A 16,489-nucleotide genomic window follows, 5' to 3' on the forward strand; every position below is an offset into this window, starting at 1 on the left:
TTGATGATGAAAATCATTGTAGAGTATAAAGTTCATAATCTTCATTAATTTTCCCTTGTGAAAGAGCATCAAGGAAATGGTTATCGTTTTTGAAGAAGTTTGTTCTTCTGAAGAAACACTCGAAACAGTCGAATAACTTGCTGTTCAAGAAAACATTACCTATTCCAGTTTAATGTTGGAATTTCAATTCTATTAAATACTGAATTCAATCATTCTCATTCACATTCATATTATCATTCCTATCCTCATTCTTATAGGTCCGTTTATAGAAGATCATTGTTGATGATAAAAATAAGATGATGGATAGAATAAAGAATAGTGGAGGAGGAAAAAAGATAAAGGAGGAGAACGATTCGCATCGCGTTGGCATTGAGAGCAATTGATCAACCTGACAGGTCTTTAATTTTCGTCCACTTCACATTCGTCATAATCTCGGTAACGGGAAGTTCAACACGGTGATAGCATCGAGATCGAATATTTATTCCAATGTTGACAGCCTTTTAATTTTCAGACTGACTTTAATGAAACAAGCGATTTTTAATGCTATAAGCCAACTTGAATTTAATCAATTCATATCAGGTAAATTTATTGCAGCTATTCACCTAAATTCAGTTTGTAATTTCTCTGGTTCAGTTACTCTCACAGTTCCAAGTGATAGTTTTGTAAGTAGCTTTATGGAATATGAAGCATTCATTCTCGTTGAGCATGAATTGAAATGTCCCTCATGTTCATAAATACATATACTACCTATAAATACATAATACTACCTTTTAAAGTAAGTGGAATAAGAATATTATCAGATGGAATTTAAGTAATGAACTGAGTTAAGGGGTAGAACAATATTCCTTCATGATATAATATGATCTATGGGTGATGGTCAAGAGAATGTAATTTCAAGTTTGTAACGGATAACGGTGAATTCCAATATTTCACTGCTACATTTTCACCAACTCTTACTAGTGATAATCATTTAGACTACTAGCTTTCAGAGTGTCACTCTTTCCTTTTTCTTCATCGGTCAGTTTCTCTCTCGCTCTCTCCTAAGATATCTCTTTGGATTTTGTTGTGGACTCCTGGTGACAAGGTCACCAACTTAAAGCACCTGCTTACTGTGGTGGAGGGAGGTAGAGGATTGAGTTTGGGCGTGACTGTCAAATCTTTAAAGACGGTTAGAAGTCTTTTCAATCGGAATAGACAATAAACAGCCAAGTTTATCAGTTACCTTTCACATTTGCCTGGAATTATTAGACTGATAGTCACTGAGAACGGAAAGACGGCTCTCAACCCATAGCATGAAGAAGCCTACTACCTGATTGGAATGGACTTACCAAGCCTTTTTCGGTAACCGAAAATTAAGGAAAGATTCCGTGATATCTACTAATCGTACATAAAAGAAGCATCCGTTAAAATCCCATCCCAACCCATTCATCAACCTGAACTTATACTTACTGAGTACCTGAGTTACGATACTTAATTTTGTTTACGATTTCAGGGAAATGATAGATTATACAATGATCACGAATACGATATGATGACAGATAAATGTGGGGTGAAATGAAGTAGGTCAATGGATGAAAAATTATTGTATTCTCTTGCCATAACGTATTCCGATGTGATAATGAAAAGCGTAAAATTTATTTAGACCTCTTGTTTACTTGATATTACTGGATTAACGTAAGATTCCGTTGTCCAAGTAAGTTAATCTCAGTTATAAAGTTTAGAAAATCAACGTTTCTCAGGTTGTAAAGTAATCTCAGTTCTAAATATTCAACTGTTTAGATAGATTAGAAAGTCGTAAATGAATTCAGGTTACATTAACTGAAGTTCATTATGAGCTCCGAATTTTATCTTTCCTAGGCCCTCAAAGAAAAACAAAATACAATTGGAAAATGGTTATAATAACTTGTCGAATAACTTTGAATTTGTTTATTGATCAACGAAATTCCATATTCCAATGTTGAGATGAATTTTTTTTAAATCAATTATAGGTATGTTATGTGTGATTTGTCAGAACCGATTTTTCTCCAAAAACTCTGAAAACTCGTGGTTGAGTAGTAGGCCAAGTAGTAGTAGAATGGATATTATTGTCCAAACTTCGCCACTTCATAAAATAAAAAAGTCATTCTACTCGTTTATTGCGTTCTGGATTCCAATATTATTCATCCATTACTCATTTCGGTGGAAGAATAAAAAACTGAGCAAAAGAAGGTTTTAAAAAAAATAGAATAAATGTTGGGTATCACCTGTTGGCGTAACAATGGTTAGGCATGACGAAGCCTGCAATCAGTTATTTGAGAATTCATTCATTCTCTCTCTCTTTGCTCTCTACCATTCTCGTCTTCTACTGTATCCTTCTCATTCTTTCTCTTATCATCATCGGCCATGCGGCAGGCGGACCATTGGTTGCTGTGGTTTTGACGCCTTCAAGCCTGTCTAGCATGTAATACCGGAACGACAGTGAAGTGAACTAATAGCTCTATTGCTGACCACACTTCACAACATCCTGGAGTGGAGTGCTCCCATTCAACCATCACTGCATGCTGCATTTCCAACTGAAGAAGGTCAATATTTAGTTGGTATAACAATAAGAAATTGATAGTGGAAGTAGTGGTGATGATACTTGTTCGAGGAATGGAGAAATTGGGAATTTAACAAATTAATGTGAAAATGTTATTGAGCATTAGTAGCATGATTGGAACCACAACCAGGCCCGTAATATCATTTTTCGAGTACCGATGATCACTTCCAAGGGTCAGAACATACTGGAGCTGCGAAGGTAGAGTGCTACCAGAAATCAATAATATTACTAATTAGACTACTCGTTTTTCTCAAGTGTTCTTTCTTCTATGATGCTTCCTTCGCCGCTCCAACTCGCTTCTTCACCATCTTCACCGCTCCACCGCGCTTTACATCTACCTTCACGACCCTTACTTAATTCATTTATTTATTTTTCACTTGATCGATAATTGAAAACTCTATTTCTAAATCATCCATTTTGTTGAGTGGAAAGAGTAATACGTTTTTGCAGGGGATAATTATTAATAATTAAAGTTAATTGATAATATTATAATAATATTAACAATTTTGAGTTCAGTTAATAAGTTAAAGTTCATTAATTTAGTCAATAGTAAGCTATATTCAGACAACATAGTTGCCTACTTAGTCGCTGATAAATAAAAACCTACATACAATTTTTATTGTTTTTCAACCTTTGTTCTTCGCTTCAACAAATTACAAAACAATCAGACAATCAATATGATTGACTACTTGCAAAATTAAGCAGTAGATATAGAAACAGACTCATAAAATGTAACGTTGACATATCTGTCAGTGATAAATTTCAGACGCATTTGAATACCAACGCTACAAGAATAGGTCTAGGCCAAAGATGTTATTAATTTTATTGGCTGTTTGTTTTATTCATACAGCTATTGTGATAATTGCAGGGCTGTGGTGAGAGGTGTTATTACCACACTGTGTTATTACTCAAAGCTAAAACCCAGCTAGAACGGTTTTCATGGAGCGGACAAAACAGTAGCTCCTGGCGCATAACAGAACAAGCAATAGGCGCAGCACACAATGAGTAGCAGCCTACTAATAGTATACTACACCAACAACCTACACAGTATAATAGCATAGGATCTTTTAATAGAACACCTATGCACTCATGCTAGTATGAGTACACTGAGTAGATGTTTAAAACGACATATAATTTCGTTCCCGAAACTGAATTAGTAATTGCTCACTGGTTAAACAATAGAAGGGGTCTTCCTCACGTCAAATTGATCAGGCCACTTCCTTTATTAATCGGGAGAGATTATGATTCCCGTAGGTATGAACTGATTTTTATGTGTGTGATTCTAAAAGATAACGTTCGTTCCTCGTCTGGCACTTTCTTCCGGATGCAATATTTCTGCCCGGCACTTTGGGTACAGTTTTTCATGCCCATGGAATTGCATTGGACATGGGGCGGGAGACAAGGGGCAGGTTGTTAACCTGGTTTTAGTTTTTCTCTTTCTTCTCCAACATCAATATTTTACTAATACAGTATTCAACTGTAGAATGTGGGAATATCATTTGAAGAGTTGGGTATAGATTGATGGCCCAATATAATTCACAATTATTGCAGTTGATGAATTGATGATTGCAAATCCATTGATAGAGTTGAGTATAGTATGATGGCTCAATTCACAATTGCCAATTCAATTGGCTATTTTATTTATAATAATAACTCTCTCCAGATTGAGTTTTGTTCTATTTGTTACTCTAGTCTATTCTTTCTTAAATATTTTTTTATTGTATTTAGTCATATTTTCCTTAGCTATAAATAGCTTAATTTAAGATTATGTATATTGATGCTACTAGACAACTCGCTCCTCTCTCACAGGCATGTGCCCATAAGAGGAGCCTCCAATCAAATGTATTTTTATTTTTTACATGCAAATATAATATTGTACTGTTAATATTTTTTGGGGATAAAGAATTTCAATTTCATTTTCAATTCAATACTTTATTGCCAAAATTTAACAACGTAACAAATCAAAGGTTAAAGGTTAATCAAAGGTATTGCAATTCAATTTGATGAATCACTAGTTTGCTGTCTAAAAAATTGATGTTAGAAAATGAATAGTACTTTAACTGTATAAAGCAGTCTTTGTAACAGCTTAGTAGTGCATTGTTGTTTATGTGTGCGTTCATACTACAAATCGGAGTTGTTCATTAGAATAACACAATATCAAGGTGAATTATATTGTTTTGATGGATATCCATATGACTTGATATTGTCAAGAACCACCAATTCATTTGAATATTTGTGATTTTAGTTTCAGTTATTATTATCAATCTCTAGTAAACTTAAATCTTAAGCATTAAGCAGAAGAATGTATAAAGCAGCATATGGCCAATCGTAGGGCTTCACGCACACTATAATCTGCTGCCTGCTCAAAGTTTGATCTTTCATATTACTATTATATAGATTGAAAATGACAACCGAATCTAGTAACTCGAATCGTTTTAATCCGTTAGAATTAGTGGGTTTTGACAATATTATGGATATCCATCACAATAACACAGCAAATAGCACCAGATAGCAATTTATGCTTATTTTATCACTTCATGCTTATTTCGCATGCTTATTATACTGTGAAATGATTGTAATTGCGTTAGACATTGCATGGAACATTCTTCTCTTGTTGACTATTGAATTCGTCATTTAACTCAATTCATTTATTCTTCAACCCATATTACCCCTCATCAAATTAATAAAACTACTATTGGAATCAGCAATCGACGCAATTTACCTATCGATTCCAAATTAATTGAGTTTTTTGTATTACTAGTGTAAGTAAAGAGTAGGCTATTATGGGATTCAACCATAACCAGGGAGTAAACCAGAAAAGAGATGCTGTCTCAACGTCGACGTGACACTTTCAAACGATGTCTAAGAGCTGCAGTATCAGCTTTCCACGCTCAAGCGAATATAGGAGGGCAACAGCCATCAGCCTTCGTCAATATCTTGACTTCAGGGCTACTGTTCCAAGGCTGCAACCCTCTTCCTTTCTCTTCTTCTATTCTCTTCATCTTTCTCTCTTCTTTCTCTCATTTTTCTCTCACTCATCCAATATTATCTCGGAAAGCCTCTTCACAAGGATTTTCCTCTTCCTTCTGCTGGTGATGTGGGAGGCTGTTTCGAAAGGGGAGTCTGAGAAAATTTTCGACATGAAAGTTTGGAAAAGAGAAGATCTTTCAAGGAGAACTAGATGTAACTGACTATTGGAGTAGACCCACTCCTATCACAGATAACTGTCAAAGATAGAATCAGTTTCCAGTGATCTGGCAGTTCAAGCGTTGCTGCTATCCTCAATTTTATCTAGTTGACATTTATTGGAGATTGAGATCGTTCTCATAAACTAGTTTTTTCTCAAGAAGAGATTTTTTGCATGTCACCTGAAACTTAACAACATTTGACATTTGAATATATTCACTGTTTTAGCAGAAACAGGCACACTTTTCGAGACTAAAGTTGAATTGATTTCTATCAGGTATTAGTATGATGTTAGGACTTAACAGTAGCAAGTTATCAGGAACCAATAGTAAGTAGCTTACTTCTTTCAATCACATTACTAGATCAATACAGATGGTGTGGAACCCGAAAATCAAATTATGCAGGAAAATAGTGATAGCAATAATGTAGGTTATAATCAAAGATGACAACGTCTCTCCTGAAATAAAATTGCAAACGATAATAAACGAATAATGATTCTCGAATGATACTGAAAATACCATCATGTAAGAAATTTCTTCTCAGGGCGCAATTAGGAATAAAATAATAATTAACGTGTCAATAATAATAATTCCCATTATTTGTTAGTGCAGTTTTTTAGGTATACAAATTACTGACTATCTTAATCCTATCCCTTCCAACCCCTCCCCATCGGGCAAAAAGTACCTGAATAAAAAGCTGATTACTTGGTTTCATATTCCCTGGATCGTACAAATCAAGCTAGATTAATTTTGAAGTATCCTGTCTAGAGTACTGGTACAGACAGATTCGTTGCCTTGTAATTACATTGACGATAATAATTCGTGTACAAAATGAGCGTTTGTGTGGATTAGAAGATTGTGGTTGTGAGTGGTGGGGGGGGGGAAGCGGCTGAAGAGAATTACTGAAATCGCGACAGAGCTTTAAGAAAACGTGGAATAATGATGGCTTTAGCTGATTCGGTCGTGCACAACCACTAATAACATCTCCAGATATCATCGTAATTTCAGTCTTGACTACCGACAGAATAAACCACAAAGTACAACATAATGAAGCTCTTCCCATCCATCGGAAGGTTTTTCAATTCAATTCAACGGTCAATGCCAGAAGCTACACTCTGCACATTCGGAAGCGCTAACGGGTTCCACTATTGCACTATCTAATAGGATATTCTCTCCCTAGAATTATTTGCTCGAAATGATTTTAAAATAAAATAAATTGAAGCATGTTGAAATTCTACATGTTTCCTACTTCCATTGAATAACTTGAACTCACAAACAAGGAATGCCTTGTAATGTAATATAATCTATTAAATTCACTAGGGAAATTAGCCCAGAAAGGTAATTATTAATCTCAAAAGTGATAAATAAAGTTATGATAAGTCTCGAAATTGTTATTTCTTTGAAATGCTTAATCTTAAATTCTATACCTTTGGCATATCGTTCAAGTAGCTTCATCTACAAAGTTGAGCAGATTTTTGTCTTCTAATTGTGTAGATCCTCAAGAAACTTTAGTTTCTTCATTTGGCAACATTTAAATCAATGCTCGTGTATTCTTCGGCAACAAGTTTTCCACTTTGTTGATATGATGTCATACCAACAAAGATCAGTTTTCAGTTGTAAATTAACAATCATTTTAAAATCATGTGAAGCCGTTTTTGCATAATATTGAACATTTTTATGTTCCCGCTGAAACACTTCCAGTTTTGGATTAAAGTCCCATCGTTCAAAACATTTTCACCAATAGTGCCCACATCTTATCCCAATTTCGTGTATCTCACTATGGTGGATTGCTGTTGAATAACTTCATAAGCTATCGAACTCTATTAATCTATCTGATTTTTCCGATTCCTCGTATGATCAAATCCATCTTCGAAAGAGATTTAAACTTGAACGACAGTTTCAGTAGAGAGTGAAAAGGTTGAAGTTGATTGTGAATGGTTAAAACATTGCAACTCGAATCGAACTCTATAAACTCTCAGCCAATCGAATGTCATTGGAGAGTGGCATTCGAATTGATCAGCTGTGGACGGCGGAGAGCGGACTGCGGTGTTCTCTTTGACCGTTTTGCGGATTGAAAACAAACGCCCACCTCCTCTAATTAAAAGGTCGCGCTGTACTGACTGACTGACAGCTGCTGAAGGTCATTTCCATTTGGTGTCTGTATACTTTGATACATGACCATTAATTACTAAGTCAGCCTTAGAATCAGCCTCTCTTCCTCAATCGCAGATGTAAATTAACACGTTTTGTATACCAACTCACAAGAAACATTCCTATCTTCTTCATGTGCTTTATTCTCATGACCTTTTTCAGAATTCAATACACTTTTTAATGAGAGAATGAACTTTGTATTTTCAATGGGTGGAAGATATTAAGTACTGATTCCTTTTCTTGCGTGGAGCCTAATGTCTTAATTCGTATTTTCAATCACAAGAAACGTAGGGTTTGATCACATTAGAAGTTGTGAACATTGCTATGTTCCAAAATCTGTCAAACTATCTTGAACTGATGGTTATTATTATTTTTATGATCAAATCCTTCTTCGGAAGAGAGCTCGACTAAGAGGACAGTCTCTGTAGAGAGTAAATACAGTCTCTACAGTCTCTGTTGAGAGTACGCTCACAAGAGCTTACAAATATAATATCACGATCAGTCATCTATAAGGTATGCATTGATCAATCTTCATCAATCGGATTCTAAAATTCTAATTCATATTACCTCTTGAAGTTTATCCAGTAAAGTAATAAAGTTTTGGTGACAGATAAGACACAGCACAGCGATTGACTATACCTCAATTTATTTCATTGTCTAATTCTATAATAAATAAAATTCATTGATTGAGTCTGTAAAATAACTTTGTTAGAATAATATTGATGTTTGTCTTATTACAATATTCATATCAATTATTTCGATTGCCACTGAAACTGAAATATGCCTTACCATCTGTAACAAACTAACTGGATCAGTCAACCAAAGGCTGTTTCACATCTAACGATTGTTGGCCAACACCCAGAATGTCCTCCTATTAGCTGAGAATCAGCTGTTCATGAAAATTGGTCAATCGAAGGACATTCTGGGTGTCGTGACGATGTCAGCCGACAATCGGTAAGTGTGAAAACAGCCATATCTGAGGAAGATGCTTACCGATCGCCGACTATGGATTCAGTTCAAGTTTTTCACCGTGTATTTCATCTTCTGAATCTCCACCAAGTTTGCCGTGCACTGGTTTCCCCCTGGGCTAAAGATCGTTTCCTTGTACCTTATATACTTCGGGAAGGGTGGGGGATGAAGAATGTCCACTTCTCTTCTGAAACCTCCCCCTCGCAACCACCTATAATTCTCGGTCTTATCTTTGCAAGTTCCGTCTTCGAACTGAGCTCCCCCAGATTCCACCTCGAACTTTAATCCCCCAAAACTTCTCCCCGACAAACGCAAAGGGAACGGCACAAAAACAAGTTTTCCACCCGCAGTTCATGTTATGCGATTGTTATGCTGAGTGCTGACCGGTAAGTTTGCATGTTGCCCAATTTCTGCGTCACAATGGGCTCAAATTCTGATCACGAAGAAAATGTTCTAGTGGCAAATTCAGTTGCAAAATCTATCTTGAAAAATATAAATATTAAATATATAATTCAAAAATATTCAATAGATTCGAGCTTTTCATGCCCTTGAATTGGTTCAGTTTTCGACGAATCAAAAAATATAAATAACTATTCAGGTTCTATGAATAGATATTTTTGAACTGAATATCCAAACTTCAATCTAGGAGAAGAAAGTGAAGGATGATGAAAATGGAACTCACCTCCAAAAATGTGGCACGAATGTAGAACATGCTTGATGAGGTCCTCTTCCATAGGTACCTTCAGCTTGGTCACTCATCCTGCACATAAGCAAAACAAGGATGTTAGAAATGAGAATAATATGATTATCAGGTTTGTTCACAGAATATTATTATCCGTACACCTGTTTTGAACTAGTAGAACTAGAAAATGAGTTTTATCAAAGTTGCGCGTGTCCTGGTATCACTGCTTGGAAGACCTCGTGTGAATTTGTGGAATTACTGTAAAAACATAGTGGCACCAAGTACGTAGCGTGAAATGTATTATAAATGAGTTTGGGACAATTACAGTAGCTATAAACATAATGTCCATTGATTCTGTAATGTTTAACAGTTTACTTGGAAATCAATTTTGATGATTTCCTTACCAATGCTTTATTGGGAATTAATTTAAAATTGCATTATTTTTAACACAATCAATATTCATTGAAACGAGTTTTGTTTTATTTTGAAAAATTGTGAAAATTGATCATATTTTTTAATTCTATGCACATGAGCATTTTAAACAAAACATAAAGCACACCACCCCCTTCATTATAATTTTGTTCTGTTGGGATATTAGCACCGGTACTACGCAACAAAATCATATTCGATTTCTATTATACTTTCTGGCAACAATCTCAAATCGACAACTACAATCTATTACTGCTAGAATTAATTCAAGTCGAAAATTAACACATAAAATGGATAATTCGAAGTGACCAAAGCTGTCCATATCAATTATCAACATTGAACAGCACCCAAATGCGTGAAGCAGACAACAAGTGTGGGCCAGTTCCAGACATGACCTCACTAAACTGTACGCTACTCCCTTGGTTGGGTGTACTGAGGCGAGGTACCTTCAACAAAACAAAAACCTAATCAGGTTTGTCACTCGGTCAGCACAGATATATTGAATCAGATTTAGGAAAAAGTGTGGTAGGACCATAACCAAATTCGTAACAAAGACAAACCTCATTAAAAAAAGACCAATTCGTTCGCCATCTTGGAACCGGATTCGGCTCCATTTGCAATTAAAAGGATGTTGCTCTCACAGCCCATTAAAATAACAGCTTGACAATGCACAATGCTCATTCCCAATAAAATACATTTTGAACTAGTTTTTATACTGCCCCCTTTTTTAGGTGGATGTAAGCATCCACCTCTAAGCATTGGCAGCCGAACATTCTTAGAAAAAAATTTAATCGGGATTGATGCTCTGGTAGAAAGAAAGAGCTTGGAGCAGCTTCACTCTAATGAAGTTGACATTCATTAAGAAAGTAATGTTCTTTTGTAATTTGGGGCCGACAGTGAGCTGAAATATTCAAAATACAAAATAATGTTTTTAGTACGATAGAAAGCTAGTAACGTAAAGCTAAGCTAGTAAGCTTCGTTTTCAACAGGACGTATATCAATATTGTTCCATGTCGTAAGCAAATAGGAGATTTCTAGTAACTAATGAAAGTTTTCCTTTTGTAAAAGAGTTCGTAGAACTTATATTGATATGATAGCAGTTCTTGAGATACTTGAAGATTTTGCCCATTCCACTACTAAAAACTTTAATGTGCTAGACCATGGTTGGTTTTAACAGGAACACATGGTCCTCTAAATTAAAGTTATTATTAGGATGAATTGAAAACATCCACTATAATTTCAATGTCAATCATATATTATTTTTCTTCTCTAATACCAACACATTCCAGGATACTAATTGCAATATATTTGAAGTCGAATTATCAAGATAACTAATCAGTTCTTGATTTGCTTGTAGAAGTAGCTTAATATTATGGATATAAATCTGTTTCAGGAAATGCATAGAAGTGTACTGTAGAGATTAATATCCTACAAGTGATAATTTTATTAATTCTCTAAAAATGTTTTTCAAGAGATGGATACAATCAATAATTTAGCTATATTAATGAATAAATAAAATGTTTGACAAGTCAGTATCTAGAGATGCAACGGAAGGTGAACGTACCAATAATTCATCATGATTCATTGATTCATGTACTCCTGAGCTTCTTTGAAACCATTACAAGTTCAAACTGTGTTGACTCTTGATTGCAAATAATAATTCCCGTAATATTCAGCCTTGAGAATTAGCTACAATGTTCTCAAAATTAGCCGAGAGTTAATTGAAAAAGGGAACCAGTTTCTTCGCCAATAACATGCATTCCTCGATATCAGCCTTGCATGTAAACTCTTCTGATTTGTGTGTTGAAAGGCTGCAACTTTTCTCTGCACCCCGACTCTTGAAAATTATGTGCGACCCGTACATCTTGGATATTGAGGCGATCCCCTATTGTAAGGCTTGTTAGCTCTTCAGCTGCAGGCATTAAATACTCACTCACCCATAAATAACCTTCATCAAATACCATCTTCGTCTGCAAGCACAATGTGAGCTTCAAATTGTATACTCGTTATGTAAACCCAATGTAATCTACATTAGCATGGTGAATTTCTTGATTCCCTGTTGTGGTGGATGATTTCATTGTTTCCTCTTCATTCGCATCATATCATACTAATTCTATAAATATCAAATAGAGTATGTAAATGATGGAATCAAATTGAGAAATTAGCTATGCTCCAATGTTTCTCCATGTGTACAGTAGTACATCCAAAACATAAAAACATATTTATCATGAATTTCAGTTGCTTAAATTTGAATTCTAATCAAGTTCCTCAATGGGCTGAGAGAGAGAGAGAGAGGATGGAAACAAAAACCTAGAATTTAGAGTGTAGATGTCTACATTCTAGACAGGGGAAAATTATTTCCGCTCTGACGAATTCAAGCAGTTATTAGTGAGACTTTCATGTTGAACTTGATGTTGAAAGCCGTTGAAGGTTTCTAGTATCATGGCCTAATATGAATTCATCACTGGGATGAAAAATTGCCAATGAACGGCATGACTTGTCAATATGAAATAAGGCCAACACTTTTAGCATGAACAACTTTGCTGTGCAACGCAGCAGAGTCACGAGATCAAGGCACTGTTTCGCTCTGCAGTCTGGAGAAAGGCCAAAGATAACATGTGTGATAAGTTAAGAGTGCCGATAGGTCTTTAAATCAATTTGAAACAAGTATGTCAACAGAATAGAGTTGGGGCATTTCAGTTATGCAAGTTGAAAAGAAACTGGTCTGCTCGTAATGACAACTGAAATGCTCTCTAGCATTGTACTGCATTATTTACTATCATAAAAAATATTCAAATTTGAATGAAAAAACATATAGTATCACAACCATAAGTTTAATAATACACAGCTTCCTCATCTTATATATTCGAGAGACACTTGGACATCAATTACGATTTCAATTTTGTCAAAGATTTGATAGCAGATTTTAGCAAAATATTTGATATTAGCAAAGATCAGTAATATTTCACTCTACTCAACAATTGAACTATTCAAAGCGATTAAAGTTGAATTGTTGAATGTCAACTGAACTTGTAATCATGAGTATCATCTTGAATGTTCAATGCTTATTATTTTTACAATCTTTATAGCTTCTAACACACGAATGGAAGCCCACTCGAATAGATTATTGAGAAGATGAACCAGTTATCATTTCATTCCAAAATGATAGTAAATCAAAACTTTGTAAATCTTGCTCTCAATCTTCTCCCACTTTTTTGTAAATGATTCCAGTTCACAATCAATGAGTACATGAGTGAGTCTTCACATTTAAGCATCGTCTAAACCGGTTAACTCTTCCACAACAAAGCTTGTGAATACAAAATAATTATATTAATTTGTCATTCTCTATCTTATTTAACGCGCTATTCTCACAAATCCTCAATGGAATAGCCGACGGTTAGTGTCAAATTATAGTTCAGCTGAACAACTCTACTAATGAAATGTTTGGTTGCTGATGGATGATGATAACCCAAATTACTGGTCTACAGACAACATGCAACCTCGCTACGCTGAGCATTCTTTCATTCATGAAAGCGGCCATCTCCATTATTCAATGAGATGAACTTCTTCACCGAATTCATTCTACGTTTCTCAAGACTAATCAATGTTTCTCCAAAGAAAAATATGTTTGTTTCAGGATATAATAGCCCCATCATATCATGAAATATAATAACTGGAATCATATTGTTCTGATAAACGTAATAACGTATGATTATCAAGATTTGTATGAGTTCTAATTTAATTTAAAATTAGACAAGTATTATATATGTTACTCCATAACAATAATCATATCATTCAATGAGAAAAAACCTATCAACAATCATAACATATTTACTCTCAAAAAAAAAAATAATGATTTTTCTCATATACGATCAAACTAATCAGAGATAAGACATACTACTGCAGTACACACAAGTTCCAAACAATTACGTTTTCAAAACTTGAAATGAAATTGTGATTAACTTCAATAAATTTGTGAATTTGAAATTTTTACACTAGATTAGTAAATAAATAATCCAAGTTCTATCAACAGTTGTATCAACAACTATAATATATATATATATATATATATATATATATATATATATATATATATATATCGATGGACAATTTTGCTACCTGATGAATTCACTGGAGATTGAAATTTGGCATGATAATTTATTGTGATTGAGAGATTGAAATTTATTCATAATTCATCAATTATGGTTTGTTTGAGAAGCAAGAATGGAAAGTTAGGATAAAAGAATAATTAGTCTTTCAGTAAATTCAGTAATTCCCTTGACCTTTCTTCGAGGGTATGGGTACTAGATAATACCAGAGACAAGAATAATATAGGCCAAAAAATATTCAAAAGTCAAAACCCTGTTTTATTAAATCATTTCTGTAAGGACTTTCCATCCCTAATCACCAATTGATTTTATCATAATGAATAGTATGAGTTTCATTATTTGTACATTCAAAATAAAATTAAAAAAAAAATCATTTCCTCAATCAACTAAAATCCATTTGAAACTTTTCAATACAGTTATGATTTTCCACTATTCAAGCTAATAACAGTTGGGCTCAGGGCTATACCTGGCCTCACTTATCCTTCATCTATGATAATACTATATTATTATAATAGATTATTTATCAATTTGCTATAGCCTAGCTATATTGTACTCTCTTCTGGCTCTCATTATAATGCTTTAGCTGTATTGTACTCTCTATATTCTGAATTAAATCATCTTGTATAGTTCTAGAACAGTCAGCATATAATATTATTGCTTCATAAAAACAATAAAAATCCACATTAATCATACTCCTCATTTTCGATGGTTAGTTTCCCAGACAAAACGTGATAGGTGAATAATTAAATTTCAATTACAACTTTCAATCTCCCACTCACAATAAACCATGCCAAATTTTTAATTGATATTTTACTAATAGTCTGCAATTTTCCACGCCACGTGGCGTTTATGCATTGGATTATCCCTCAGTTAATCAGAGTCTATTCCACGCTTCATTATTGTCGATAAAATAATTAACATCCCGATTCTCTAAAGGTTAATAACCTGGTGTGAAACTGAACGCTATCAGATAGCTATGTGTAAGTATCATGTATGTGTAGTATCATTTTGTGGAACTATAATGTTGTGGAATAATTTAATTTTGCTGGATCGAGAATGGACAGAAGAAAAGTGTGAAGAAACAATATTCGTCGGGAAGAATGTTGGCGTCGTGAGTGGTTTGTGATTATTTTATTTGTGATCTTGTGATTTTTCAATAGTTTACGCTTTTCGAGTTGCAAACCAGATTCAGACGCCAGAAGAGCATCATCAGTAATTATCGAGATTTTATAACCGGTACTGTATTGGAGTGCACGTACAAACTATATACAGTTCTAAAAACAACACTATGTATGTTACATACTAGTTAGTAATGTTAGTATACCTGTAGTTCTATGGTACAGACGCCTGGCGTGCTCTGTAGGAGGAGTATTGAAATGAATTACGCGGGAAATCACAGCGCTTAGCCAATAAAAGAGCACAATCTGGTCACGATTTCGTGAACATTTCGACGAGTTGCCTTGCATTGCTGCCTGCCATGCTTGCAGATGCCGACGGCAGTCAACATTTCAGTGATGGGTAAACGAGCTGGAGTGAAGTTTGGTTCATTCAGATGAATATTATTGTGACTTCTATTCCTCCCACCGATAGTTCTATTGTAGGTGACATGACATCAGGGATGAGGCTAGCAGATTGAACATTCGAACTTTTTTTGGTTACCTTCTAGTTTAAACACTCCTTCGAAATGCATATTTTACTTGTAATAAGTAGAACCATGAAATATAGCTTACATGATATTGATTTAATGGTAGATCGTGAAGAGTGGCTTACCACTTGATACAGTTTGGAACGTTGAAGATGGATATGAGCAGAATGAATCTATGCTAGAGACAACAAACTTCCAGAGAGGTAGTCTGCTAGTAGACGTCTCCTAGTCAGCTTTTGACTAAGTTTTCCTGTATGGTAGGTACCACCTTACTAATTTGAACCTTACTAGCTTAAACACCAAATTGGTTGGAATATTTCCGTTGAACTTTTGTAAAAGGAGGGTTTCAATGGAATTCCATGAACGTGTTTAATACAGTTTAACATCGTTTTTAGACATCAGGATCATGTCAAACAGTTATCAAGTCATTGATAGTGATGCAGCCCGATAGTTTGAGAGAAGATCTACATGTTTAAAAACTCAATTAATTGCTTGAGTTTTTTCACGGGAAACCTCTCTTTTAGTTTAATGGTCAAATTAACTGTTATGTATCTTCATCATTTGTTAGGAGTTTTGTCCTGTTTAGGATTTTTTCCTATAACTATTTTCCTCCCTGAAACTTTTTCCTTACTGTCAGGTTTTCTGCTAGAAATGTTTCTCTGTTCATTCTCGTAGTAGTTTGTCATCCATCTTATTGCGTTCACATTATGGCCATCACCATCGTGCTTATGTTATTGACTG

At 34.7% G+C, this 16,489-nt stretch overlaps 1 protein-coding gene across 2 annotated transcripts in view; it reads right to left on the bottom strand.

Moving 5' to 3' along the window:
• The window catches only part of LOC111048457 (protein prickle), a 357,446-nt gene that overhangs the window by 305,209 nt on the left and 35,748 nt on the right, over positions 1-16,489 (bottom strand). For both annotated transcript variants that reach the window (XM_022334379.2, XM_022334450.2), the window contains one exon: positions 9,566-9,643. In XM_022334379.2, coding sequence (XP_022190071.2) covers positions 9,566-9,642 — 77 coding nt within the window. In that variant the 5' untranslated portion in view covers position 9,643. The remainder of the gene's footprint in view (positions 1-9,565; positions 9,644-16,489) is intronic.

Source organism: Nilaparvata lugens, chromosome 2, assembly GCF_014356525.2.
Source record: "Nilaparvata lugens isolate BPH chromosome 2, ASM1435652v1, whole genome shotgun sequence".
NCBI lineage: Eukaryota > Metazoa > Arthropoda > Insecta > Hemiptera > Delphacidae > Nilaparvata > Nilaparvata lugens.